The sequence below is a fragment of the Acipenser ruthenus genome, chromosome 43 (assembly GCF_902713425.1).
Source record: "Acipenser ruthenus chromosome 43, fAciRut3.2 maternal haplotype, whole genome shotgun sequence".
Classification (NCBI taxonomy): Eukaryota; Metazoa; Chordata; class Actinopteri; order Acipenseriformes; family Acipenseridae; genus Acipenser; species Acipenser ruthenus.
The window spans coordinates 5,739,886-5,767,780 of record NC_081231.1 but is presented as its reverse complement, the minus strand read 5'-3'; the positions used below and the strand labels follow the sequence as shown (position 1 = coordinate 5,767,780).

The window sequence follows — 27,895 nt, the reverse complement described above, 5'->3', positions numbered from 1 at the left end:
ACTTCCCTTGATTTAAATTCAATTCACGTTTTAATATATGTATTGAAGCACATATATTAAAACGTGGGGGTAATTGTCTTAATCATGCTTGGTGCTGCTGTATATTTTAATATATATAAAACGTGTACCTTTTTTAAATTGGGCGTGACTATCACTGCTTACTGAATGACGTCACTGGCTGTGCTGTTTGTCTCCACCCATCATGCTTAGTATATCACAGCATGTCTAAACTGAGCTGTCACAGTGTCAGCGCGTTTCAGACCAGGGAGAACACTTTGGCACTGCTTTGCGTCTAAGGTAAGACTTTCAAAAACATGATCTAGATGTGTTTGTCTGTATGTAGATTAGTTAATATCCATTAAAAACAGCAGCATGTGTATTTGTGAAAGTCCAGTGTCCCAATAGGTTTTAAATATAGATTTTAAGGAGGGAGTTTAGCTTTATAGCTATAGGAAATAAACTCAAAAAAAAAAATTATTATTATTATTATTATTATTATTATTATTATTATTATTATTATTATTATTATTATTTTATTGAACTGTATTGCTTTTTAATATTTTTATTCTGTATTGTTTTACTGCAGATGCATATGTGTTTCTTATACAGCCCTATTCTGTTTAAGTCTGTTTTGATGGGTTAAATGCAGGAGTCATTTGAGCAGGAATTCTTCTAAAAATATATAAACTGTTGAAATATATTCAATTAAATCTGTAGCAGCATAAAAAGTCATTTGGTCGATGGACTGTGCTGTGCTTTTGCATAGCCTTGCTTACCCTACTCAAACCTGCCAAGAAAACATTCAAATCAGATGTTTTCAATACTTCAAAGTGCAATATTGGGTCTTTATGCAAACATAGTGAAACGAAATCATTATAATTGATGTGTATTCCATGATAGCAGCTTAGCAGCGGTGTTCTGGAGCTGCATACTCTTTAAAATCATATTTGCCATTTGAAATTCTAAAGCATTGTAAAGTATTGACATGTCCTAATAAATGTGAAATTCAAGCAATTCATACGAGACAGGAGAAATGATAGGAGAAACAAAACCAGGAAAGTCATGTGTGAAAACACTTACAATTATTACCACAGTAATGATCTGACTGGATCTTTACAAAGCTTGATCCAGTGTCTCAAACAGCTTGGCTTAGTGTGGAATCATATTGTTATGCAGATAACAGAGCGAATAGTATTTTATTTAGTTAGGTCATTTAATCTTATCTTTTATTTTTTTATTTGAGCAATTATTCAGTATTTTTGAAACATGTACCCTATTCTGTAGTGATGGAATGACAATCACAATTCTACGCTTCTGAAGATGATTATATTGTTAGTACAGTGAGACTTTGAAAGTGTTTCCACAGTTCATTTAAAGTATTTTAAATAGAAAACTGAATAATTCTTCCATTCGCTGCAAGCTGCTTGTCTCAACTCTCGCTCTCTCTCGCTCACTGGACAGAAGATTTGATTTCTGGCAGGAACATGCGCAGTCTGTAGCTGTGCAAGGATAGAACGGTGTTGAAAGCTTCATTAAAGCCGCAGTTCACAAACAGCGTCCTCAGTACTACTGACCTATACACACAAATCATAGCACGTTATTTAAGAAATGCAAGGCTATATTTGCATCCTGAACCATTTGAAAATAAAAGGCATAATAGCACAGTAGTGACATCAATAAGTGATAATTCATCTAGAGCAGTGGTTCCGGTCCTCAGGTACCCCTGTGTCTGCTGGGGTTTGTCCCAACCGAGCTCTGTTACTTAATTGAACCCTTAATTGATCTAACAATTAGCCTAATCAGAGCTTTTTAATTATTTTAGACAGTTGGAGATTTCAAGTTACATATAAAATTGTATAAGGAACTTGAATTCTCCAGCCATTTATAAACTAAACAATTAAAAAATGTAATTTAAGCAAATTCTTAGTTCAACTCTCACCCAACCTCTCTGTGTCATTGCCATGATTGACAGGCAGATCCTACGGGGCTCTCAACCTCCCCCTGCAGGATCATGCATGCATCAGATAGCAGTACAGACCTCCCCCTGCAGGATCATGTATGTGTCAGATAGCAGCACAGACCCTGCCCTGTTACACAGTTATTTAAACTTTTTTTTTATTTTCTAATTCTTTTTACTTTTTATTTTATCTAGTAGTAGGGCATCTTTCTGTTAAAAAAAATCTTTTTGTTTCTTTTTTCTTTTGCTCTGCCTGCACATGCACTGTTTCCAAGTGCAGGAGAGCAGCCATTTTCCTTTGTGTTCCTGTTTTTTTCTATTTTTTCATTGAAGCACTTTCATTTTTTTTAATTTAATTATGAAGACTTGTTTGTTTCTTTTAATTTTATTTGTAGTTTTAATAACAACTTTTTTCATTTTTTTATATTTTAGTTTCAATCCCCTGCTTCTGCCTTGTGCAGAGTGGGGGAAGGGCAGGCACATTGCTCTGCTCTGTTTTCTTATTTTTAATTCATTTTAATTATCTTAAACTTTGTTTGGTTTGTTTTTGTTTTTTGTAATATTTTTTTCCTTTAAGAAATAAACTGTTTGTTTTGTGCTGTGTTTTTGTGTGCCCCTGTGCTGGTGTTTTTTTGCAGGGCAGGGGTGTGTCTGTGTGTCTGTATCGGTGTCTGTGTGTTATTTGTTTAATTAAAAGTGAATAAATACATAAATAAATAAATAACTAAATAAAAATGAGTGGACAGGCTCCATAGCCCCTGAAACAGTGGGCACAAGTGGCTGCAGGGGAAGCTGCACCCCCCTTTTAAAATATTACAAGGAGGCACGGGGTGCCGTGCCTCCTGAGAGACACCCTCTCAATTGAGGCCATGGCAAAAGCCATGGCCAAGGTGGTCGGACCGTCGATCTTTGCGGCTGCCTCACACACTGTGAGTGAGAGGGGTCTTGCAGTTGGGGGGTGTACATCCTCATAGATCCCATGGAGGGGTTGGGGAAGCAGAGGGTGATAAAGCCCACCACACACCATTGGGTGGTGGGTCAGAGGGAGCCCCTGAAAAGGAGACTCCCAAGCCAGAACCCCCTGTGAGGCAGGGCAGCAAATCCGCCTGCAAGACCAAACACCTCACCCCTCAAGGGACAGGCACAATGTGCCCCCGGAGGCAAAATCCCTCCCATCATGATACGGGGGGAAACCGTCTCTGGTGGCATAAGGGGGAAGAGGAAGGTGCAGGCTAACCTGCCCACAATTGCACGCAAGTGCAGCAAAACCAGCCCCGATTCCACCTTTTAAGGGGCCAGCTGCAGGGGGTGTTTCTGAGGGGGCAAAGAAAGGCCCCTGTAAACAAAAGACCCCAAAGCCTTGGCTTCCCCCCTCTACTGGCGACAAAGGCCCTGGCCCTTGTGCTGCCGGGGAAGACCCTGGGAGGCAGCCCTTCAGGTGTATCCCCTCCCCGATTCACAATAGGTCACAGAAACCGGCCCTGAACCTACCACCAAGGGGCTGGCCGCAGTGGAGGGGGCACAGGAGGGGCCCCCAAAAGAACAACTGCCTCAGGCTCCACCCCCATCCAGCGGCAACGTGGGTCCTGAACACTGTGTTGCCAAGGAGGAGGTGAAAGACACACGTCCTGAGGCAGGTGCGGGCTCAGCTGACAATGTGGAGCTCATGCAAGCGACCCCTACTTAGGGGACAGAGGGAGGGGAAGAACAGGAGAGTGCACAAGAAGATAATGACCTCGAGTTAAAGCCCCTCCCTGTAGAACAAATGGACCAGGGAACCGGTCCTCAGCCCACCACTGAGGGACTGGAAGGAGGGGAAAAACCAGAGAGCACATAAGGTAGGGCCATCCCCACTCCCTGGAACAAAAGGACTAGGAAACCTGGAGGTGGGGCGCAGGGAGGACCGGTGAGGCTCAAAATAAGGTGCAAAGTGCTCACACAATAACATGAGTGCGTTGTGCTTTACCATCGTGAGGTGGTGATGGAGAGCAGGGGGAGAGGGAGTTGGACGCTGGGTCTACATGCAGTGTGGACTTGGAGAGTCTGTCCGCCCCTTCTCCGGCCATCCCTGCGGTGGAGCTTGTTGAGTTCCTGGAGGCCACTATCTACCGCAGGGACAAGGTACAGCTGGCCCTGGACAAATGGGGGGATTTTCAGAGGGTTTTTAACTCGGTGAGATCCTTCCTCAGGGCTGGCCACGCCAACAAAACTTTGAGCTCAGCCGTACACATTCGGGCCCAAAAATTACACAACCAGTTGGTGAACTTCGGGAAAACTCAGGATCTCCCGTGAGTTTCACCAACAAATCCTGACAGAAGATCATGTATTGCATCGGTACTGTGAACGTCAATGGGTACAAGGACCATTTCCTCAGGGCCCAGGTAATCTACCTGAAAAAAGGAGGTTACTCTGTGTGCTTCCTGCAGCAAACCCACACGACTCCAGAGGCTGAAGCCAACTGGCTTCTGGAGTCAGGGGAGAATGTCTTTCAGCCACCTCACTGAATCATATTGTGGGGTGGCGACACTCCTCTCCGTGACCTTCATTCCCATGGTACTCAATGTGGTTGACGTTGTGCCAGGCCATTTGTTACACCACCAGATCCAGGACGGAGACAATATCATTCACCTCTTGAATGTGTACGCTCCGTCCTCGGGTCTGGCGAGAGTCCAATTCTTTCACCAGATGTTGACCTACATGAGAAACATCAGCGCAGACGAGTGTGTGGTCCTCGGGGGTGACTTCAACTGCACCCTCAAGGCTGCGGGCAGGGTGAGGCAAGAACCCTACCCTCTCTCTTTCTCTCTAAATTGGTCCCTGACTGCACCCCTCGCTTTCAGGAGAGGAGAACATCAAGGATGCCCTCTGTCCGGTCAACTGTATGCGCTGTGCATCGAGCTCTTCCTCTGCCTCCTTCACAGGAGGATCACGCGGATGGTGCTCGGCAAACCGGACACAAGGGTAGTCTTGACGTCTTATGCCGACGACATGCTCCTAGTGGCCTTCAATCCAGTTGATCTGGAGAGGATGCGGAGCTGCCAGAGCATTTACTCTGCTGCGTCCTCTGCCAGGATCAACTGAAACAAATGCTCCGGGCTTTTAGTAGGTCCCTGGCAGATGGACTCTCTTCCTATCACCCTCCAGCACTTCCAGTGGAGCGCGGACAGCTGCAAGTCCCTGGGAGTCCAGGTGAGCCCAGCGACCTCGATCGCTGCCAACTGGGTGAAGTTGGAGGACAAGGTTGCTGCAAGACTGAGGTTGTGGTCGGGTGTTCTAAAATTGCCTTCCTTGGTGATCAAGCAGCTGGTGGCATCGATGCTGTGGCATTGACTCACCACCCTGAGCCCGCCCCCTGAGTTTGTTGCCAGGGTCCAGAGGAAGCTGACAAACTTTTTCTGGGCCAGAAAGCATTGGGTCCCTGTCGGGGTTCTTTGTCTCCCTCTGGACGAGGTAGGGCAAAGGTTGGTGTGCATCAAGAGCCAGGTGCACACCTTCTGACTACAGACCCTGCAGAGATACTTGTATGCAGACCCAGCCCAGCAGTGGTGTGCACTGGCCTCCCTCCTCATGCGCCATTTGCATGACCTGGGCTATGACCGGCTCCATCTCCCCGAGCTGCCGGTCTTTTATCAGGACCTGCTCAAGACCCGGCGCATGTTCACCGTTGGCTGACACACCGTTCCGACCAAGGGGGAGTCCCCTTCGGTGCTGAGGCTCTTGATCCCCTGGATCGCCAATGCTTGGAGTGGCTGACTCCTGAGTCACTGGTTGTCAGGGCGGCTCGGGCGACCAGCAGAACGGCCCGCCAAGCGATCCAGGAGTGCAACGCAGCATTGCACACAGGCTCTGTTAGGTATCTCGAGGGGGTCTTTAGGACCGGAGAGCCAGCCCTGCTGATCCAACTAAAGGTGCTGGACCCTCCTCAGCCTCCCCTCGAGAACAACCTGAGCAGGATCTCTGATTTCTCCTCAACCGCCCCTCCGCTTCATGTCGAGGAGGCCCCTGTAAGTGACGGTGCTCCACACTCTCCACTTCCTCCCCCTTGTCTCCCGCCAAAAGACCTCTTGGCAGGAGCCCCTCCAACCCCCAGAGGGTGAGTTCCCAGTGGGAGGCCTTGTACTCCCCAGTGGTCCCTAGAGGAGCCGGGGAGCTAGGATTGAGGGTGCTACACGGAGCACTCACGTCAGGAGAGATCCTGCGTCACTTCACCGACTCAGACGCTTCATGCTCTTTCTGCGGTCAATCTCAGTCTGTGTTCCATATTTATTTTTTGTGCACCAGGCTGCAGTCGTTCTTCCTCTTTCTGAAGAACCTCCTGCTGCAGTTCTGGCTGCACTTCTCCCCCACCTTTTTATTTTCAGGAACCCTATTGGTGGCAATTTACAAGACCAGGAAGTGCAAGACCATCGGGGAGGGTCTATTTGACTGTGGAGACATGTTCAGGGCCCTTGTCCAATCAAGGCTTACTTTAGAGTACACCAACGCGGAGTCCGCTGGCGACATGACAGCTTTTGTTGACCAGTGGGCTCTAAGTGGTGTGCTCTGTTTCATTTATTTTGGTTCATTATTACAGTTTAACATTTAATTTACAGTTTGAAAAACGTTTATTTGTTACAATTAGTTAATGACGTGTTTCTGTTAGCACCTCCCTTTTGTTTAGGGGATGTTAATTAGTATTTTTTTATCAGCAGTTACATCAGCCATATCATCTTGAGTAAGCCTCATCTTGTCTGAGCTCAGACGCTAAGCAAGGTTGGGCTTGGTTAGTACTTGGATGGGAGACCACCTGGAGCACCATGTGCTGAGTGAAAGCTGATATAGTCCTCCTATTGGTCATCAAATAGAACTAATAATAATACCAGCATTTCTATTGAGGTTCCAATGTGATTGAGTGTTCTGTTTTTATTTTTTTGCTGTTTTTTTTTTATTTGAAGCTTTCCCTCTATGAAGGTGATTCATAGAAAGTCTTCTGTTTCTAATGCAGAGTCTGCTGTGATGGAGAAGAGGGGGTTCCTCTTCCTTCTGCTTGCAGGTGGGTTTCCTTTATTTCTGTTTTTCTCAATATTTGCTTTGATATTTTCCACATTCCCTCTCAGAAAAGTTAATGTGGTTCTTAAAGCTGCAGTGTCCCTCAGTCACGTTCAATGTGAAACTAACATGTGATTCCTGGGTGTCTGTGTGTTTACTGCACTGCTCCACTTCTACAGAGCAGACCTGGCTGCAGTTATATCTGCTCAGCTCAGCACAAGCCATTGATCGGTACTGTGGGAGGTATATGGAGGCTGTCTGTCTGTCTGTCACACCTACATTGTTACAAATGTGTAGAGAACCGCGTGTCCACTTGAGAAGAAAGGGACTTTTTAAAGTAAAAATAAAATCTGGTTTTATTCCCTAAAGGTGTTTTTATTTATTTATTCTATAGCTTTTAAACAGATCTTAATCTGGGATGTACAGGATATGGAGGCTGTCTGTCTGTCCAAAGTTATTCTCAGAATCCTGGGGTATACTGGGGCAGTCTCACTGGGCTCTATGTATCATTGATTTTTCTTTCGTATCTTGACTTTTCAGAGGTTTTTGAGGCTTTGTAGATTTATCCACGTTGTATTAAAGTCATTTTCATTCCCGTAACTCAGTTTCATGGCTGCAAACTACTTTCACACTACTTTCATATGTAAATGTGTGAACCTCATGATAGTATCGAAGTTTTGTGCTTATCCTTGATGTAGTATTATTTTTTTCCTGTTTTTTTTTCCTGACTTCGGTTTGTTATTTTACGCATGCCTCTCACTGGCGTAGATTCAACTAGCTGTTCGTATGTGAAACTTCCTGTTTAAACGTTTCCGGGCTTTTAGTTACTTTAAAATAAAGCACCTTCAAATATAAAAGAAACCAAATAAATACATTTTTGTTTTGGTTTCTTTAATATTTGAAGGTGCTTTATTTTAAACTGTACATTAATAACGGAAGGGAAGCACGGAAACAAATCATTGCAGAGTTTTTTAAACACACACTGAAATCTTTTCTTTTCATTAATTATGTAGTGTATAGAAAACTGAATTACCATGAAAAGTATTTACTTGCGAAGCCTACATTCTGTACTTTATTCCTTTACACAACTAAAATATACATCGACTCAAACAAAAGAGTCTGCGATATTGTTAAATAAAGCACTGAAAGCATAGGGAAGCATAATCAGTGTACAGACGAGTACAAACATGGTAAACTGCAGAATTACCGTGCTGATTTCCCATGGTAAACTTCCATACATAGAAACAAGCTTAGTTTAATTCATGCTTTCAGTTTTTGGGACCCTTTCTTTTCGATCTTCGTGTTTGTTTGTATTCGCTGTGCTCAGGGTCTGCGCTGCGTTTAACGCATCACATTCAGTTTGTCCTGTTTGTTTTATTTGAATTTTCTGCTGCTTTCTTTTATAATCCTCATGCCATTTTGTAATATCAAGTGTTTGTTGCTTACAGTGTCAAGGTGAATTAATGTTGTTAGTTATTTCTTTCCATGTTTCTTTTCTTAATGTTTTTGGCCCTGTGAAGTGTAAATGATATTTCTTGATTTTTTTCATTTCACTATCAGGTCCGTTTCGTCTTTGTGGAAATGTGGTTTCCTTTTCTTCTTGGCCGGTGCCACAGTTGCATCAAGGTCAGAGTCTCAGAAGCCAGAGCTCCATCCTATTATATTTGCTACTGCTTCTGTCTCTTCACTATGCCACTCATTTATCTTTGACAGAAGGAAGTTCTAAATCTTGTCTTTCGGCAAATCTATTTCTAATGAGATGTAAATTCCGATCTCTCCTATAATGAGCAGAAATTAATGCTGTTCGTAAACTTGCGGTGATATTTCACTAGTTCACGAAAAAGAGCTTGTGGAAGGGTGGTGGGTGATTCACTGACACACAGGAGACAGAAGGTGTACTTGAAGCACCGCACAAGTGCCCAGTTTTATTGTGCCGGGTGTATTTTTTTCTTTTAGCCCGCAGATGGCGCTGTTCACCGTGGTCTGCATACCAGCGATGATAAAAACAGAACCACGGAAATACCAGATGCGTTACAGAACAAGTGCGAGCGCACTTACAAGTGCTCAAACAATAATTCAAAAACCAAAGGCGAAAGTAAAAAGGAAAATAAAACACAGTAACAAAACTACAAATAAAAGGTGCTGCACTTCAGCAGCGTTACCCCAGCCGTCGCTAGCCGCACGGCCCGGGTCTCCGTCCTACTCTGACCGTCTCCTCAGTCTACCCTAGAACTACACAGGGGGTCTTCCCACGGGTTCCCCACTAATATTAAGTTTACTTTCCATTTTCTTTTTGTTCCCGGTTTTCTCTCGGTCCCGGCTGTTCCCAGCTCTCGACCCGAGCTCCCGTACTTCCCGGTACGTCTTTTAAAAGGGCAGATCTGAGAAAACAGTGGAGTATTATTTTATAGGGCTAGCAATCCCCCCAAGACCCGCCCTTCAGCCACTCAGAGAGAAGAAAAGCCCACACACCCTCTTTCCCACCTCTCCGTGTCACTGCCATGACTGACAGGCGGGTATTGGACGAGTGCTGCCCTCTTCCTGCAGCACTAAGAATACGCCAGCAGAGTCAGCACAGGTCTCCCCCTATTACATTCGAAAATCCTACACCCCCATGCCTTCCCGAGAGAAAAAATCTGTGTTCTGGTGCAGTTTCCCTCCTCGGTGGACAACCCTGAAGGCATAGGGCTGTCGAGCCAGGTACCACAGTGTGATTCTGGCGTTGTTATCCTTCATTCGGTGAAGCCATGCTAAGGGGGCATGATCTGTGACAAGGGTGAAGTGTCGCCCCAGGAGGTAGTACCGGAGTGACTCGACCGCCCATTTTACTGCGAGACACTCCTTTTCGATGGTGCTATAATTTTTTTCATGGGGAAGGAGCTTCCTGCTGATATACAGGACCGGGTGCTCGCTTCCCCGCACCTCCTGAGACAACACTGCCCCGAGACCTGTCTCTGACGCATCCGTCTGCAGGGTGAACCTCTTACTGAAATCGGGACTGCATAGCACTGGCTTGCTACACAGCCTTCGCTTCAAGGCGAGAAAGGCCCTCTGGCATGACTCCGTCCACTGGACCGTATTTGGGGCAGCCTTCCGTGTGAGGTCTGTCAAGGGAGCAGCGAGCGTGGCAAAGCTCGGGATGAACTTCCTATAATAGCCCGCTAGTCCCAAGAAAGAGCACACCTGGGTTTTGGTCGTAGGAACCGACCAGTCAGCCAAGGCTTTCACCTTAGCAATCAGCGGTCTGATCTGGCCACCCCCTACTCGATACCCCAAATACTCCGACTCACTCTTCCCAATGGCACATTTCTTTGGGTTAGCAGTGAGCCCAGCCTCCCGCAAGGATTGTAGCACCGCCGCTACCTTACACAGATGACTCGGCCAATCCTCACTGTGGATAACCACGTCATCTATGTAAGCAGTGGCGTACTGCTGATGGGGCCGAAAAATGCGATCCATCATCCGCTGGAAAGTGGCTGGTGCTCCGTGCAACCCAAAGGGCATGGTCCTAAATTGGTATAACCCGAAGGGAGTTGAAAACGCCGTTCTCTCTCTAGATTCCGGGGTCAGGGGTATCTGCCAGTACCCCTTCGTTAAATCCAGTGTCGTCATAAAATGAGCCGTGCCTAGACGCTCCAGCAACTCATCTACCCGGGGCATAGGATAAGCGTCAAACTTCGATTCTTCATTGATTCGCCTGAAATCAATGCAAAACCGAGTTGACCCATCTGGCTTATCTACTAAAACAACAGGACTGTTCCAGTCACTTTGGGACTCTTCTATTACCCCCAGTCTAAGCATTTCATCAATTTCTGTCTTTATTACCTGCCTTTTGCGTTCAGGTATACGGTATGGCCTCTGGCGAACTGGCGCCCCTGGCTCAATGTCAATGTGATGATGGGCTATTCGAGTTTCCCCCGGGACGGGAGAAAACACGTCAGGAAATTCCGTCACCAGGTCTTGCGCCTGACATTTCTGTGTTGGTGTCAGATTCTCCGCAATCTGTACCGACCCTTTTCTCGCCAACACAGAAAGATCAGGTCCCAGGTCTGGGACGTCATCTGCGTGCGCCACTAACAACGCCTCCGGTTGCAACCAGGGTTTCAAGAGGTTTATATGATAAATATGTTTTTCTCTCCGTCGCTCTGGCTGGCAGATCTCATAGTCCACCTTCCCAACCCGGCGTGTAACCTCAAAGGGTCCTTGCCACTTATCCAAAAGTTTCGACTCAGAACTGGGTAATAATAAAAGTACTTTATCCCCAGGCTGAAATGTGCATAACCGGGCTCCTCTGTTGTATTGTGTCTCCTGTCTGTGTAGTGCCTGCTGCAAATTGTCATGCGCCCATTTTCCTACAGACTCAAGACGTTTGCGCAGGTCCAACACATTCCGGACTGTATTAGTCGAATTATCCTGCTGCTCCTCCCACATCTCTCTGACCAGATCGAGCACACCGCGGGGTCTCCGACCATACAGCAGCTCGAATGGCGAAAATCCCGTGGAAGCCTGGGGTACCTCTCTGATCGCAAAGAGAAGGTCAGATGGTCCCAGTAACGCACATCACTACGAATAAATCTTAGATTAGAGGAGAAACCTCAAAATGGAGTGAGGTAACCAGTGGTGTACCACAGGGATCAGTATTATGTCCTCTGCTATTCCTAATCTACATTAATGATTTAGATTCTGTTATTATTGGAGAAGTGGAGCTCCCGCTGCTGCCTCCATGGCCAGGGGCTCCCCTCCCGAGTTCACCTCCCGAGGGTCCGCTGCTGCTGCCGTCGCCTCCCGAGGGTCCGCTGCTGCTGCCGTCACCTCCCGAGGGTCCGCTGCTGCTGCCGTCGCCTGGGGTTGTCGAGGGTCCTGCTACGCCTGTGGTCGTCGACGGCCCTGCTTCGCCTGGGGTCGCCGGGGGCTCTGCTTCTTTTGGGGTCGCTACACTGTGGCTGGAGCCCCATGAAGGGGAGCTGCTGGCCATGACGAAAGGGGGGGAGATCAGGAGACCAGCTCCCCCAGCCGCATTTTTGTGGCAGGAAACACTGTGGCCAGAGCCCCACGGAGGGGAGCTGTCGGCCACAGAGAAGGGGGGGATAGGTCAGACCAGCTCCCCTCGCTACAGTTTCGCTGCTGGAAATTGGGTGGTCGGAGCCCCACGGATTGGGAACTGCCGGCCACGAAGAAGGTGGGTGGAGGTCAGGAGACCAGCTCCCCCAGCTGCACTTTCGCGGCAGGAGATAGTGTGGCTGAAGCCCCGGAAGATGGAGCTGCTAGCCACGAAGAAGTGGGGGGTGGAGGACATTCTACCATGGCCACCCCCAAAAACACCGTGCTTCCCCCTCTTCCAGGACTTTGAGACTGAGGGGGGAAGTGGCCGATGGGGAGTGTAACAGGGCGAGGTGCCCTGTACATTGATTTGTTTATTTATTTTTAGAACAAGGTTTCCCCCTCCACCCCTGTGTAGGGTGTTATTTTGTATTTGTTTTGTATTATGATTTAGTTATTTTATTTATATGACGGTGAAGCGTTGTGTATTTTGTTATTGTTTTGTTGTTTATAGATGTGACGGTGTAGCCGTGTTTGTTTTATTATATTTGTTTAGTAGCGTGGATGGGTAGCCCCATCCACAGTAATTTAAAAACTCGTGCAGATTGTGGCCAAGTGGTAATAGAATAATTGTTAGCTAGTTCAACCCCTCGGCCACGGTATAAAAAGCCTGCTGCTCTCCAGCTCGTGGTGGGTGTACGAGAGGAGCATAGAGAGAGTGGAGAAAGAGAGAAAAACAAAACTTAAAAATACAGGAACAGTGACAGCGACTGCCCAGCCTGACCTGTATATTTTGTGTTCATGATTTTGTTTCTGTTTAAACCTTTTATTTTGCTCTGTGAGCAAGTCTTTTTTTGTTAAAACCTTTTATTTATTTTTGTATTATTTAAAATAAAACGGTGCAAGCGCCTTTAACTGCAGTACTCCCTGGTGTCAGTTTCCCTTCCTGCTTCTGCCACAATGTCAACGCCCAGCCATTCCTGTCACACGGAGATACTGAAATTGAAGAAGGAATCTATGAAAAAGACCTAGTTTATATTGACTCGGAAATGACTTCATCTAGACAATGTGGGGAAGCTATGAAAAAGGCCAACAAGATGCTCAGATATATCGTGGGTTCTTTACTCTGTAAACCCTGTATTAACTAAGGGAGGGGGGATCCCCCGGGCTCTGGGGGCGGGGGGGTTGTGAGAGGGACATATCGTGGGATCTTTTCTCTGTTCTTGTTTTTTTGGGAGTTCTAAGTACCTTCTGTATTTTTGTAAACTTACTGTAATCTTTCCTTCACTTTGTTTTGGTACGGTTGTTGCACGAGGTAGGAACACAAAGGAATAAGTACCCCTGTCAGCTGCCATATATTAGTTTTAAAGAAAAGAATGTTTCAACCCTGTCTTTTGTAGTTTTATATTTTTTATCTACTAACCCCACTACTATACCGTAATTTGGTAACAAAAGAAATAGATATACCTGTGTTTTATCTTCATTACGTGCTGCGAGCCAACAGCTGAGTCGGCTACGGGATCGTAAAGTAAATGTGCACGTTGTTATAGAATCCTTTTTGTTCACTTTTATACTTTTGAGTTGTAGTATACACAATCACGTTGTAGGATTTATTTTATTTATTTGATTTACGTTTTCACGATGGATTGTTTTGTTATTGAGAATTCAATATTTGTTTAGTTTTTTCACATCGCTGTTGTAGCTGTGATGCTGAAGGTGCAGTGACTTTGTCAACCTGCGACTAATAATTTCAATGTGTTGTAGTTTAGCGTAGGGCCATTAACCTCTTTAAGTGGTGGTTTATTGGGTTAAGGACCACGTACTATAAAAGGCAAGCGTATCCGGAGATGATCGGGAGCGCAGCTTAGTTTTGCTTGGGATAGCTGAAGCAGGGACGTTTGGTAGACGCGGAGTTGGACGTTTTTACCTTGTTACCTTTTACCATTTTGTTGCGAAGCTGACGGTGTTTACTGGGGTTGGTTTCGCTTTCAGCCGCTATTGTTCTTGCTCTGCAATTGGTTTCAGGTATAGTGGCAAGAAGTTTTTCTTGTTTTGTTAGTAGGCTGTGCTATAAACGCATTGTGGTATTATCGGAGCCTGCCTGAAACTTGTGAAACAGTGACTGGTGGGGAAGAAAGAGAAAAGGAAATACTGTACTGTAGTGATATAGCTGCTGTTTGTTTTACTTTATTATTGCTGCTGGATTGTGGTTGGAGTCCTCTGGCGTTCTGTGGGTGTGGAATATGTTACTTTAAAGTGAACCACTAAATGTTTTAGCTTGGTACTGTACTATAGCAATATAGCTGTTTGTTTATTATTGCTGCTGGATTGTGGTTGCTGTTCTTTGGTGTTTCTGTAGGTGTGTCATAAGTTATTCTAGAGCAAATAACCCAGTATTTTACTCTGTTTTAATTATTGTATATTAGTTACCGTGAAGAAGGCAAGGTTTTTATGTTTGGGGTTTTGCTGCTGTCTCCCTTTTTGTTTTTATATTTATTTAGAATTCCCGACCTACCTGCTTGGTGATTGGGGTGCTGCTACTGACCATCGTGTGCTTCTCCTCCGCCCTTCCTTCCCTCCTCTTGAAGAGGTTGTTGGTGCTGGCAACATTGTGGGGGAATCTTTTTTTTTTCTTTCTTCTTTTTTTTTTTTGATACTTTACACCCTAGCTAATTAGTGGGTGCCTATTGTGTTGCTACTTTTACACCCTAGCCATCCAGTGGGTGTTTGCTTTTTCTTGTTTAATTTAATTTTTTATGTAATATTTATTTAAATATTTAATAAATATTGTTTTAACTGAGTTAAGCTTTGTCTGTCTCTCTGTGGTGTTGCTACTGGTCCATATCCCAACTATCACTAACGAATTTGTGTTTTTATTGTGGGTTATTGATTTTGTTAATTATAGGTTTAAACTTATTTTTAGTTAGTCCTGGCGCTTACCACCAGATGGCGTAGTCGGCGACTATATATTTTGGGGGTTCTGAGTGTCCTAAGTAAGTAGTGTGACACCCGTGACACGGTGCTCCTGGGTGGATTTCTCAATGCTTTCTTATCTATATCATAATGTGTTTTTATGACAATGGCTAAGTTCTCTGTTGTATCTTTTAATGTATGAGGTTTGAATTCAAGATCTAAGGAGGCTGTGTGGTCCAGTGTTTAAAGAAAAGGGCTTGTAACCAAGAGGTCCCCGGTTCAAATCCCACCTCAGCCACTGACTCATTGTGTGACCCTGAGCAAGTCACTTCACCTCCTTGTGCTCCGTCTTTCGGGTGAGACGTAATTGTAAGTGACTCTGCAGCTGATGCATAGTTCACACACCCTAGTCTGTGTAAGTCGCCTTGGATAAAGGCGTCTGCTAAATAAACAAATAATAAAATGTGCAAAGGTACTCGATTATTTATGTAGGCAAAAGGCGGACATAGCTTTGATTCAAGAAATGCATTTAAAGCCAATAGACACATTTTGATTTCAAAATGGTCGTTCTAAGATAGTTATAGCTTCCAGTGATGGATCAAAGACAACGAGAGCTTCAATCTTAATGGAACGCAACATGGATATGTCTATCAATAGGAGTATTTCTGATCAAATGGGTAGACTGGCGCACTGCTATGCTACAGTGAATGGCGAAAAAAACTGGTTTTGCATCAAACTACGCACCTTCAGTATATGAGCCTGCATTTTTTCCTTGACTCACAAATGAATTGCTATCTTTGGGAGAGTATAAGTTAATAGTGGGTGCAGACATGAATGTGTGTGTTGACAATCAATTGGACAGATCCTCAGCCAGTATTTCTAATACACAGTCAGCAGCTTCTAAAGCTTTGCATATTTTCATTAAGGATTTGAATTTGATTGACTTATGGCCATTTCAAAATCCATCTGCCAAGGATTTCACATATTTTTCTTCATATCAAAAAACATTCTCTAGGGTTGATTTTATTCTTTCCTGTGCTAATACTTCATGCTGCTCTGGTAATGTGGATATACTGACTAGAAATATCTCTGACCACTATGCAGTTGTGTCTGTATTTAACCTGGCTCCCAGCCAAGGCAAATTGACCAGGTGGAGATACTTAACTTCTCCAGAATCAGGATTTTCTGACTCAGTTTAGATCAAAATGTACAGAATTTGTTAATATTAATGTTGGTTTGGTAAACAATCAAGCAATGGGTTGTGCTGCTATCAAGAGTTTTATGTGTGGTAATGCGATTTGGTTTTCATCCCATCTAAAAAAGTCGAAATTGCAATTGATATCTCAGCTGGAGTCTAGCTGTAGCAACTTAGAAAACACTTTAAATTCTCATTACAGTAGTGCTTTTGATTCAAAATTGAGGGCAGAACGGGCAGAACTGAATAATTTGTTAAAACAGAGGGTTGAATTTTGCATGCACTCTACCAAGCACAAATACTATACAAACAGTAGTAGACCATCTCGCCTTCTTGCTTTAAAGTTGAAACGCCAGTCGATTTACCATTCCAAAAATCAAACAGAGGGGCTGGTTTCTGATCCCAAAGTAATTCATGAAACCTTTCAATCCTCTTTTGCTAATTTTTACTCATTTGACATCTCATTCACCCCGGAGCGATGTCTTGCTTTTCTACAAAATCTCAACCTTCCCAGCATTTCTCTGGAAGATGCAATGATGCTGGACGCTCCAATATTTCTAGATGACTTGTTACAGGCAGTTAAATCTGCTAAAAGGGACTGTTCTCCAGGAATCGATGGACTGCCTGCCAATTTTTACTTGGCATTCTTGGATTTGCAAGGTCTGATTTGGCTTGATACAATAACTGCTGCAATAACATCCGTTGCTTACTACATCTCTTCACGCACTCAGTCCTGGCACTTCGCTGACATCCTCCTCACTGTCACTTGTGGGTACTATTGTAGGCAGTTAATATATTCTTAAAAGCAATAAATTAAAGGACCTCCAAAAACTGTAGGAGATAAAGAGATACCTTCGATAGTCAAGATCTCGGTGGGACCTCTACAATAAACAGTGTCCTATTATAATGTACAAACCCATTTTTAATATCGCTCTCTGAAAACGATGGCAGATTTACACGTTACAACAAGCCAAAAATAGAGCACATTCCAGACTGTTCAAAGTTCATAAATCGTGTTTGTTCAACATGAGTGAATGATTCAATACTAGGAATCTCTTCTTAGAAAGATGGTATTTATTAAGCATGCAACAAAATAAGTTTGAAAATCACACAAAACAGTTACACAATTAATGTCACATTAAAAGCATTACAATGTGAACTAAGGTTTAAAAGAACAATTTACCAAAGAAATATTAGTACATACTGACACAACAACAAGGGATTACCTGGGTTATTCTATACTTGTTAGGCAATTTAAGAATAAAAATGCTTGCATCTTGTACTCATAGTGGTATTAAATCAATATGATGTGAAAATTGTCTTAAATCTCTAAATCTTTAAGCTATTTTTCTCTCTTTCAGACTCCTATGCTAAAGCACATTTCTCTCGCTAGAGACGGGTTTGATTAGCCTTTTGTTTCCTGAGTGCCTGATGCATTCAAGGTGTTAGGTTGATCGTTATCGCTAGGCAAAGCTGGGCAAATTAGATTAAAGTTCATTCAATGTAGATTCCTGTTAATATACAATATCATAAGAACATAAGAACATAAGAAAGTCCACGACATTTGCAATATATTTGAGATAACAATGTCTATAGAACCTACACACTGCTGCTGGAAGATTTATCTTTGCAAACCCAGTCTGCTTCAGAGCCAGACTCGTCATTGTCTGTCTCTGCTGCATCACAAGCGTTGTTTGGTAAATGTTGCAGTAATTCCAAACACTGCTTTGCTGTCCTGCGTCTTCCGTGATCCATTTTCAATGTGTTAGAAAAACGTGACTTGTATAGAAACATGTGCATCTAAAACATAGATCAGAGCAGGGCCGGATTAACCTATGCGCGAATTACGCTCTATTATTATTATTTATTTCTTAGCAGACGCAACTTACAATTATTACAAGATATCACATTGTTTTTACATACAATTACATTATTTTTTTACACATTATTTTTTACATACAATTACCTATTTATACAGTTGGGTTTTTACTGGAGCAATCTAGGTAAAGTACCTTGCTCAAGGGTACAGCAGCAGTGTCCCCCACCTGGGATTGAACCCACAACCCTCCGGTGAAGAGTCCAGAGCCCTAACCACTACTCCACACTGCTGTTCTAACATAAGGCCCCCAGCAGAATTGAACCCCCGCGAGGTCACCGTTTGTTTGGGACATGACAAAAACTGCATGCGGGTGGACGGGCCCACACACACTGGAAGAGAGGTGCACAGAAGCTTGCTTTTGTAATTTTGTTCTTTTATGATGGCTGTGCATTTCTTTCTCTAATACAGCATACCTGGTCTCTGAGTCTTTCACGCAAGCAGCTTCCCGCTAATGTACAATATCAAATGCCCCATGCACTCTATCTGTCCCTAGTCCTGCTACGTCAGAGGCATCAGTCTGCAGGATACAATGTATGAATCAGGCTCAATTTACGTATTCACTTATTTCAGTTTTAGGGCCAGTTTTAAACACCTGACCTGTCTCAGATGTGCACAGTATGCCTTTTTTAAATTTTAGAAATTGTCCTTTTTCATTTGGGGGTTGGAATTTTAGAAAAAAGGCAGGTAAAGGTAAACATGTACAATGCGGGAGGCTGAAAGAAATTCAAATGTGGATATCTGCAGCCGGCAAGAAGGCTTTTCAGTCCATAGTTTTGTTCTATCGAATGCAATGCTGCTAGTGGTCCGTTCTGTATTGGTGTGTGAACAGGCTGGCTGTAGGGATGACGTCAGGCCAGAAAGAAACAGACACTAACACACAGGGACGAACACTAAACAAACAAACATGATGTGTTGGGGCATAATTGTAGAACTCTATAAGAACAATATAGGCTATGTAATAACCGCTGACAGATGGACACACTGATGACGTTTCTCACATTTTTATATGGGAGCTCCACCATCGGGAGAATATATATTTTTCCCTTCATAATGAATTATAAAGTGCAATGCCAATCACATTGAATATAAAATCTTTTTAAAAAATGCAATTCTCAAGTCTGCAAAGCCTAATTTTGGTTTGAAACTGGAAAATGACCAGGCACAGGCATGATGCAAAATACTGTATAATGACTGCTTCTTTTTTTCTTTAATTTCCTGTACAAACTCCAGGGCCGAACATGTATTTAAGAAAAATCAACCCGTGTTCAGTTGTTAGTGCTGTGAAAGAGCAGGCTGGAAATGTCTGCTCCGCTCCCCCGCTCCATATACAATGGGCTCGCTCCGCTCCGCACACAGCCAGGCACCGTGAGCTGTCAAGGCTGATTGATGGGCTATCAGGAGGCTCATTGAAACAATAGAAATGTCAACAGACCGCTCACTTGAGGAATGCAGACTGATATAATCAAACTTCAATACATGGCTGCAAGTCCTGACTGATGAATACAAATAATACCGCAACACCTCATTGTTATAATAGGTTTTCTATGTATCAGTCAATTTGTCCGCTCCTGGTTGGAATAGGTATGACATTATTTTATCTCGCTAATTTTTGCAGCTACACGATTCTTTCTTTGTCAGGGTAATCAGTACATATGTGGCGTCCACGACCGATTCTCTATTTAACTGTACAGGTCGCGATGCAGACTACGCCATCTATAGTTTAACGAGAAATAGAACCTCACATAACCTTATTAATCTAGCAGCAATATTTGGGTACCCCACACAGAGCCCCTCTCAAATAAATGAAAAGACAAAAGAATGGAAATTGGTTGTGCCAACAAAATCTTTATTATCAACAACAACACTAAAACCCACAATTGCTGCAGTGCAATTACACACAATCCTAACCATATATCTTGCACAATAGAATAATTGCTTATTTATTGTCCCCAGCGACACCTAGAGGAGAGATAGAGAAACGTCCATCCAATTAATAAATATTTGGCTGCTCCACCCACCAAAGCCCAGAAGGGCAGTCAACCACCACCTGTGATAAAATAAACAAAAAGAAACCACACGTGAATTATTAAAGTAAATATATTAAAAGTGTAACTCTAAACAATCACCACACCAAACATAATAGTGCACAATTCAAAAAGAAAACACAACCCAGCACCTTACTTGACTAAACGTTCAATGCTCTGTAGAGCAGAGCAGCTACAATAGCGACGCTCTCCCTCGCAGCTCCTATAGACACACACTAAAAGCTAGCTAAACGCTGCACGATACTATTAAAACTGTAAAGACAAATAAAAACGTGCGTACACAAACTAAAACAAACAAGGGACAATAATAAGCAAAAACAATGTGCAAGATAAACACAGGGAAAGACAACTAGCAGAAACAGTGGCTGGCGGCGTTCCACTTCCTACAACAACAAAAGAAACCTTGTTACGCCGCACCACCACAACAAATCTAACACAGCAGTTACATTGAAAACACAGTTTCCATTACCTCGGGAGAGTCCGGAATACTGACGTCCAAAAGAATATCCGCCGACTCGCCCTACAATATACCAATAACAATACCATAAAACCAGGACACCAAAAGAGTACTGCACATAAAAATTAAGAGGGAGCAAAACAACAGTGCAACCAGCTTACCTCGTCACAGGGGGAACCACGGGAACACAGGAACACCAAAACACAGCTGCACATCGACTACCTGGTTCTCTTGCACCCTTATGGTGCCGATATTTATACTGCCAACAATTAACACTTCCTGGTTCCCGCGGTCCCACCTGTTACATTCTACCCCCCCTATTTTGCGTCGACGCCCCCGTCGCCAATACTTTTAACAACCACTGCCCGAAATACCAGGTAGTGACTCAACTATACAACTGTCGGTGCCTGGCCTAGTAAGATTCGCAGCCCTTATTGCTAGACCTGGAACGTCTTCGATGTGTTGGACTACAGACCTAGGAAGGTTGTGGGGATTAGAATGATAACCTGCAGTACTCCGTACGGTCCGTCGCAAAACCTCTTCTACCACTGGGGCAGTTTCCTCCTGCACCACTAGAGACTGCTGTCCCAGTTCCTCTTCCTCAGATGATAGAATAGGGGCCTCCTGAGGTACTGGGACTCTGCTACACACCACACTCTCCCCATCCTCTGATGATGTATCTTCTCCTGCAATGGGAAACTGTGAGGGGAACAGGCCAAAATCAAGGTCTACAGCAGGTGACGTTACTTCCACCACATTGGGATGAAGTGGTCTTAACTCCCCTCGATGGACATGCCGAACTATCCCAGTTCCATCCACAGGGGCAACAGAATAAACTGCCCCCTGTCCTTTAGGGGACCGTACCACTTTATACACCATAGGGTTCCAAATATCCTGAATTTTATTCCGTCCTCTGCTGCTGTGGTTCTTCAAGTAAACCAATTGCCCTTCCTCTATCCTCACATCCCGGACCTTCTCGTTATGCCTTCTCGCCCTCCGCTGTGCCGCATCCAACAGGCGCTTTCGAGTCTCTCCAAAAACTGTTTGCAAATTCTCTTGATGTTCCGCTAGCCAGTCCTCCACAGTACCCCCGGCTGGCTCCACTTCTCCAACTCCAAGCCGGGAATCTATAGGCAGATGAGGTTTTCTTCCAAACAACAGATAGTAAGGAGACTGACAAGTACTCTGATGAACCGACGTATTATAAGCAAACAACATTTGGGGAAGATGAACAGCCCAGCGACGTTTCTTCTCTGGAGGGAGTGTCCGCAAGAGGTCATGGAGAGTGCGATTAAACCTCTCACATTGGCCATTCCCCTCAGGATGGTAAGGAGTCGTCCGACTCTTCTGCACCCCATACAGTTGGCAGAGCTGGTAAATCAAGGTGCTCTCAAAGTTTCTTCCTTGATCTGAATGAATTCTCTCAGGCACTCCAAAACGATAAAACCACTCCTGGACTAATACTTTAGCCACCGTACTAGCTCGCTGATCCCGAGTTGGTACTGCCTGCGTATACTTTGAGAACACATCTGTCATTATTAAAACATTTTCCCTACCATCACTAGAGGGCTCCAATACAGTAAAGTCAATCGCCAACACTTCTAGGGGCCTTGAAGCAAGTAAATTCCCCATAAAGGTTCTGATCTTCGGCTGAACCGCCTTGGACAATGTACATCGAATGCATTGTTCACACCAGTGCTTAACATCCTTCCCCATACCTGGCCAAAATACTCTCTGTCGAATCAGGTGCATAGTTCGCTCCACCCCTTGATGGCCATGGTCATCATGTAAACTAGTAAGCACTTCTTTCTTAAGAATTTCAGGGAGTAAAAGTTGTAAAAACTTCTTACCTCCTCCTGAAGGATATGCAGCACGATACAGCACATCTTGCTTTTGCTCAATCCGTTCCCACTGACGCAACAGTTCCAACACTGGCTTTAACAGCCGTGTTCTCTCGATATGGTCCGGTCCATAACCCCGTCTCCAAAAATCACAGAAACATCCAATTACAGGGTCCTGGGCCTGCAAGGTGGCCAAATCAGCTTTCTGCCGAATAGGCAGAGCCGTGATGGTACGCTGAATTACTTCCCCTGGCCTCACGTCCTGACATTGAAGTCCTGACTGAGACTGTCGTAGAACAAGGGGAAGACGAGATCCCACTGCCGCTCCAGCCTCAGCAGCCATAACATCCTCCTCCTCATACTGCCGAGACAGGGCATCGGCATTGCCATTGAGTCGACCAGGGCGATACTTAATCTCAAAAGAGAACGATGCCAGTTGTGCCACCCATCGCTGTTCTAGTGCCCCCAGCTTGGCAGTCTGCAAATAACTGAGAGGGTTATTATCAGTGTATACCAGGCAATGCTGTCCGAGCAAATACTCCCTGAACTTTTCCGTCATGGCCCATTTCAGGGCCAGTAGCTCCAATTTCATGGAGCTATAGTTCTCCATTTTCCGCTCTGTTGGTCTCAACCCACGACTAGCGAAGGCAATGGGACGCAATTTTCCATCTTGTTCTTGGGACAATACAGCCCCTAGCCCCTGATGACTGGCATCTGTCTCCAAAACAAAAGGCTTCGAAAAATCAGCATAAGCCAAAATTGGCGAAGAAACAAGTTTAGTTTTTAATGCCTGAAAACATGCATTGCACTCCCTAGTCCAGATGCTCTCCGTAATAACCCCTGGGCCTCTCCGTCCTCTTTTGCCAGCTCCTGCTAACTCAGCCACTACCTGATGAAGGGGGGCCGCCAACTTTGCGAATCCCTCAACAAACCTACGGTAGTAACTGCAGAATCCCAAAAATGACCGGAGCTCAACAAGACTTCTAGGCCGCTTCCATTCTGCAACAACAGTGATCTTCTCAGGGTCAGTGGCTACACCCTCACAGGAAACCAAATGCCCCAGATATTTAACTTTTGTACGGAAGAAACAGCACTTACTGAGATTAGCCTTAAGGCCCTGATGTTGAAGGCGACTAAGGACCATTTCTAGACGTCCCAGATGCTGTTCCACAGTCGAAGAAAACACAACCACATCATCCAAGTACAAGAGGAGAGACTGGCAACTCTGATCTCCAAACAGTCGCTCCATTAGTCGCTGGAATGTGCCAGGGGCATTACAGAGTCCGAAAGGCATCCTGTTAAACTCAAACAGACCAAAAGGGGTACAAAATGCCGTTTTATGCCGATCAGGTTCTGCTACCGGAACTTGATTATATCCGCTTGCTAAATCAAGTGTGGAGAACCAACGCGCGCCTGAGAGGGCATCCAAGGATTCTTCAATACGGGGTAGGGGGTATGCATCCTTCCGGGTCCGGGCATTAAGTTGCCTGTAATCAACACACATACGCAGGCTGCCATCTTTCTTCTGCACCAACACAATAGGAGAAGCATAAGGGCTACTACTCTCACGAATAACCTGGCTTTCCAACAGCTGCTTTATATGGGCCTTTACAGCCTCATATTGCGAAGGGGGTATTCTTCTATGTCGTTGGCGGACTGGCACATTGTCCACCAGGGGGATCTCATGGGTAATAACATTTGTGCACCCTATATCACCCTCACCCTCAGCAAACACAGTATGGTACTTGTGTAGCAACTGCTGCACCTGCTGCTGTTCAACTAAGGTTAACCCAGATAAATCAAGGCCAGAAAAATCAGATAAGGAGCCCATGTTACCAGATGGTACACCCTGCACATTAACAATTGCAACATGTTCAGGGGCCCCTACCTCCTCAATTTGGATACCGGTAGCAGGCTCCTGCACTACCTCTACCCAATGTGCTGTCCATGGCAACATACTACCACCCTGAGGGCCGGTAGCCTGAACCATAACCATCGTGCCAGCAGGAATACTGACTAACCCAGCTCCCTGCACTTTTATCTTACCCACCTGGGATGTGCCAGTCACCACGCGTCGACAAAAATGAAGTGCCTTCTGCCAATCTACACCTGCATTAACAACAGGGGGGACCTGAAAAAGCACGGGCCCATGTTGTGAGAATAACTCACGATAACACTCCTCAATTACATTCATTCCCAGAAGCCCTGGTAGCTCTCCTCTACAACACTTGGCCCCAATGCCTGGGGGGTCTTTAACAACCAAAACCCCACGACTGGGAATTAACTTCCCCAATACTTGTACATCCAACTCCAAATAGCCCACATACGGTATCTCTAAACCATTGGCAGCTTGAAGCCTTAACCAACCACAATCTCTAAACTTAAAATTCTGGGAAAAGAAACTTTCTGTAACAGTAGTAACCATTGAACCAGTATCCAATACACAAGGCACTAAGACCCCGCTCATATAGACTTTCACTACCGGACAACGGCCTAACAAACATGATACCGCAGTGGCGCTATCTGGAGTAGCACTGGAGCCTACACTGCCCCCAACCAATGTATGGCTCTGTACACTGGCGGGCCCTAGTTTTCCGATGGCAGAGTCCTGCTACTGGGCTCTAACCTCCCCCCATCACTACCAGGCACTTGCCCATGTTGTGACTGCTCTCGCACACAACGCCGTGCAATATGGCCAGCCAGGTTGCACCGATTACAAATGGGCCTCCCTTCTGAATCATACCTATACCTAGAAAGGCTCGGAGATGCCCCCTGTCCTTTACTAATAGCCCGTGGCTGTTCTAAGAGCTGTAATAAGTGATCAATTTGCAACTGTTGACTACTTAAAATCCCTCTAATTTCCTCCAACTCACTATCCTGTGTTTTTAATACAGCAACCGCTTCACAACTGCCTTGGACCTCTGATTGGATACTACTGAGTCGGGCTGGGGGAGCACGAACAGCACTAATTGATCCCCGTTCCCCTTCCTGAACCCATCTAATTGCCTCTTGACGTAAGGCTATTAAAGTAATCTGTGGGTCTCGACGTACAATACATTTTAACTCCCGGCGCAACATACTGTCTCGCACATTCTCTGCGAATTGATCCCTTAGCACAATCTCTGAATTTGGAATACTGTTAGAATTACCCCGCAAGACCATTTCGAGTAAGGACATTAATGCATGGGAGTACTCATTAAGAGACTCCCCCTCTTTCTGCCTTCGCTCAAAAAACTGCTTGTACAAACCCACATAGGACTGAGAACAGCCATATAATTCAATCAATATTTTAAATACTTTCTCAGGATCCTCTCTTTCTTCCTTGGATCGGTATTTTATCTCATTTCTAGCCTCCCCTTCTAAATGGTCATATAAAAAAATTGCCTGATCTACTTTAGACATATGTCGGGCCCTAATGCTAGTCCGTGCTTCCTCCACCCAATCATCAATAGACAATCCACCAACCATGGTCTTACCTTGGAATTTGGGGCACCTCCGTTCCCGTGGTAAATACACTAATCTTTCAGTTACCGCAGGGCTTTCTCCTGGTACAGCTGCAAGTGCATTCTGCTGTCTAGCAGCCAGGGTATCATGAGCTGCCCTCAGCGCCTGCAACTGCTCCCTCAACTGCTCCATTTCTGCCATTTTAGCACCTTAAGACAAGTTAGCGCTAAAATGAAAAATAAACTTGATGGGGAGTGTTCTCTAGGGTGCCGAGTCTTCTACATCCACGTTAGAAGAGCCAAGCCACTGTTTCCCTATCTTTCCCTTTATACAAAAAAAAAATAAATAAACAAACAAATAACTTCAGCACTGCAGCATACACAACCAATTTCCAAAGATCCTGCCGACTACGCCAAAATGTGGCGTCCACGACCGATTCTCTATTTAACTGTACAGGTCGCGATGCAGACTACGCCATCTATAGTTTAACGAGAAATAGAACCTCACATAACCTTATTAATCTAGCAGCAATATTTGGGTACCCCACACAGAGCCCCTCTCAAATAAATGAAAAGACAAAAGAATGGAAATTGGTTGTGCCAACAAAATCTTTATTATCAACAACAACACTAAAACCCACAATTGCTGCAGTGCAATTACACACAATCCTAACCATATATCTTGCACAATAGAATAATTGCTTATTTATTGTCCCCAGCGACACCTAGAGGAGAGATAGAGAAACGTCCATCCAATTAATAAATATTTGGCTGCTCCACCCACCAAAGCCCAGAAGGGCAGTCAACCACCACCTGGGACAATAATAAGCAAAAACAATGTGCAAGATAAACACAGGGAAAGACAACTAGCAGAAACAGTGGCTGGCGGCGTTCCACTTCCTACAACAACAAAAGAAACCTTGTTACGCAGCACCACCACAACAAATCTAACACAGCAGTTACATTGAAAACACAGTTTCCATTACCTCGGGAGAGTCCGGAATACTGACGTCCAAAAGAATATCCGCCGACTCGCCCTACAATATACCAATAACAATACCATAAAACCAGGACACCAAAAGAGTACTGCACATAAAAATTAAGAGGGAGCAAAACAATAGTGCAACCGGCTTACCTCGTCACAGGGGGAACCACGGGAACACAGGAACACCAAAACACAGCTGCACATCGACTACCTGGTTCTCTTGCACCCTTATGGTGCCGATATTTATACTGCCAACAATTAACACTTCCTGGTTCCCGCGGTCCCACCTGTTACACATATATTTAGGAAAATCCAAAAAACGTTTTCTTTTTTTTTTCTTTATCAGGGTTTTGTGTGCCTGCAAACAACCAGATCAGAAAACACGTGTTTGTAAAAACTGTGAAGAGCTGGTCTGAAGCTCAGAGCTACTGTAGAGAGAAGCACACAGACCTGGCCACTGTGCGCAGCCAGGAAGAAGCAAAGCAGCTCTTAAATATTACAGGAGCTTCTCTCGGGGATTCCTGGATCGGGCTGTATCGTGATGACACACAGAACTGGCAGTGGTCTAACAGCGATGATGTCATCTACTCCAACTGGAGGGCAGACGTCTTCTGTGCTTCAGTCAATTCAGACGGAAAGTGGACTGATTTACCCTGCCACCTTCAGAAAGCCTTCATGTGCTACAAAGGTAAAGACGTAATTGTTGCTATATTGCAATTGATTATTCATTTATTTCTGTTCTTATAATTATTAAGCATCCTTGTGAGGGGAGCTTGTATGAGTTTGCAAATCCACCCACTCCTACAGCTGATAATATCTCAAACTATTTCAGCTTGCAAATATTTTCAGTCAAAACCCTGAATCCAAGTTGCCCTTGAAAGGATACAAAAACATACGGTTATTAGATGTATTTGGTGTGTTTCAGAGGCAGTTAAAAAATACCTAAATTTCATTAGTGATAGATGGATGGATCTATAACACTGTTCCCCCCCCCCTCTGGTGAGGTGTAGGTCTGTCAGGTTTACCTTCCCCTCTGGGCTGGGGTTTGCTGTGTGAAGGTTGAAATCTTCTCTGGGAGTTCTGTGGCAGTTCATTTCTTTCAGATCCAGGAA

The 27,895-nt window shown here is 44.6% G+C and overlaps 1 protein-coding gene and 1 long non-coding RNA gene across 2 annotated transcripts in view; one reads left to right on the top strand and one right to left on the bottom strand.

The window, feature by feature from the left end:
- The first annotated feature begins 249 nt into the window (after nucleotides 1–249).
- Nucleotides 250–27,895, top strand: part of LOC131709438 (macrophage mannose receptor 1-like) — a 48,336-nt gene continuing 20,690 nt past the window's right edge. The window contains exons 1-3 of the mRNA XM_059011977.1: nucleotides 250–297; nucleotides 6,942–6,989; nucleotides 27,130–27,471. Coding sequence (XP_058867960.1) covers nucleotides 6,953–6,989; nucleotides 27,130–27,471 — 379 coding nt within the window. The 5' untranslated portion in view covers nucleotides 250–297; nucleotides 6,942–6,952. The remainder of the gene's footprint in view (nucleotides 298–6,941; nucleotides 6,990–27,129; nucleotides 27,472–27,895) is intronic.
- On the bottom strand, nucleotides 26,244–27,070 carry LOC131709407 (uncharacterized). Its single transcript, XR_009311511.1, has 3 exons — nucleotides 26,934–27,070; nucleotides 26,785–26,835; nucleotides 26,244–26,611 (listed from the first exon to the last, which is right to left on the bottom strand). It is a non-coding gene; the product is annotated as an uncharacterized LOC131709407 (long non-coding RNA).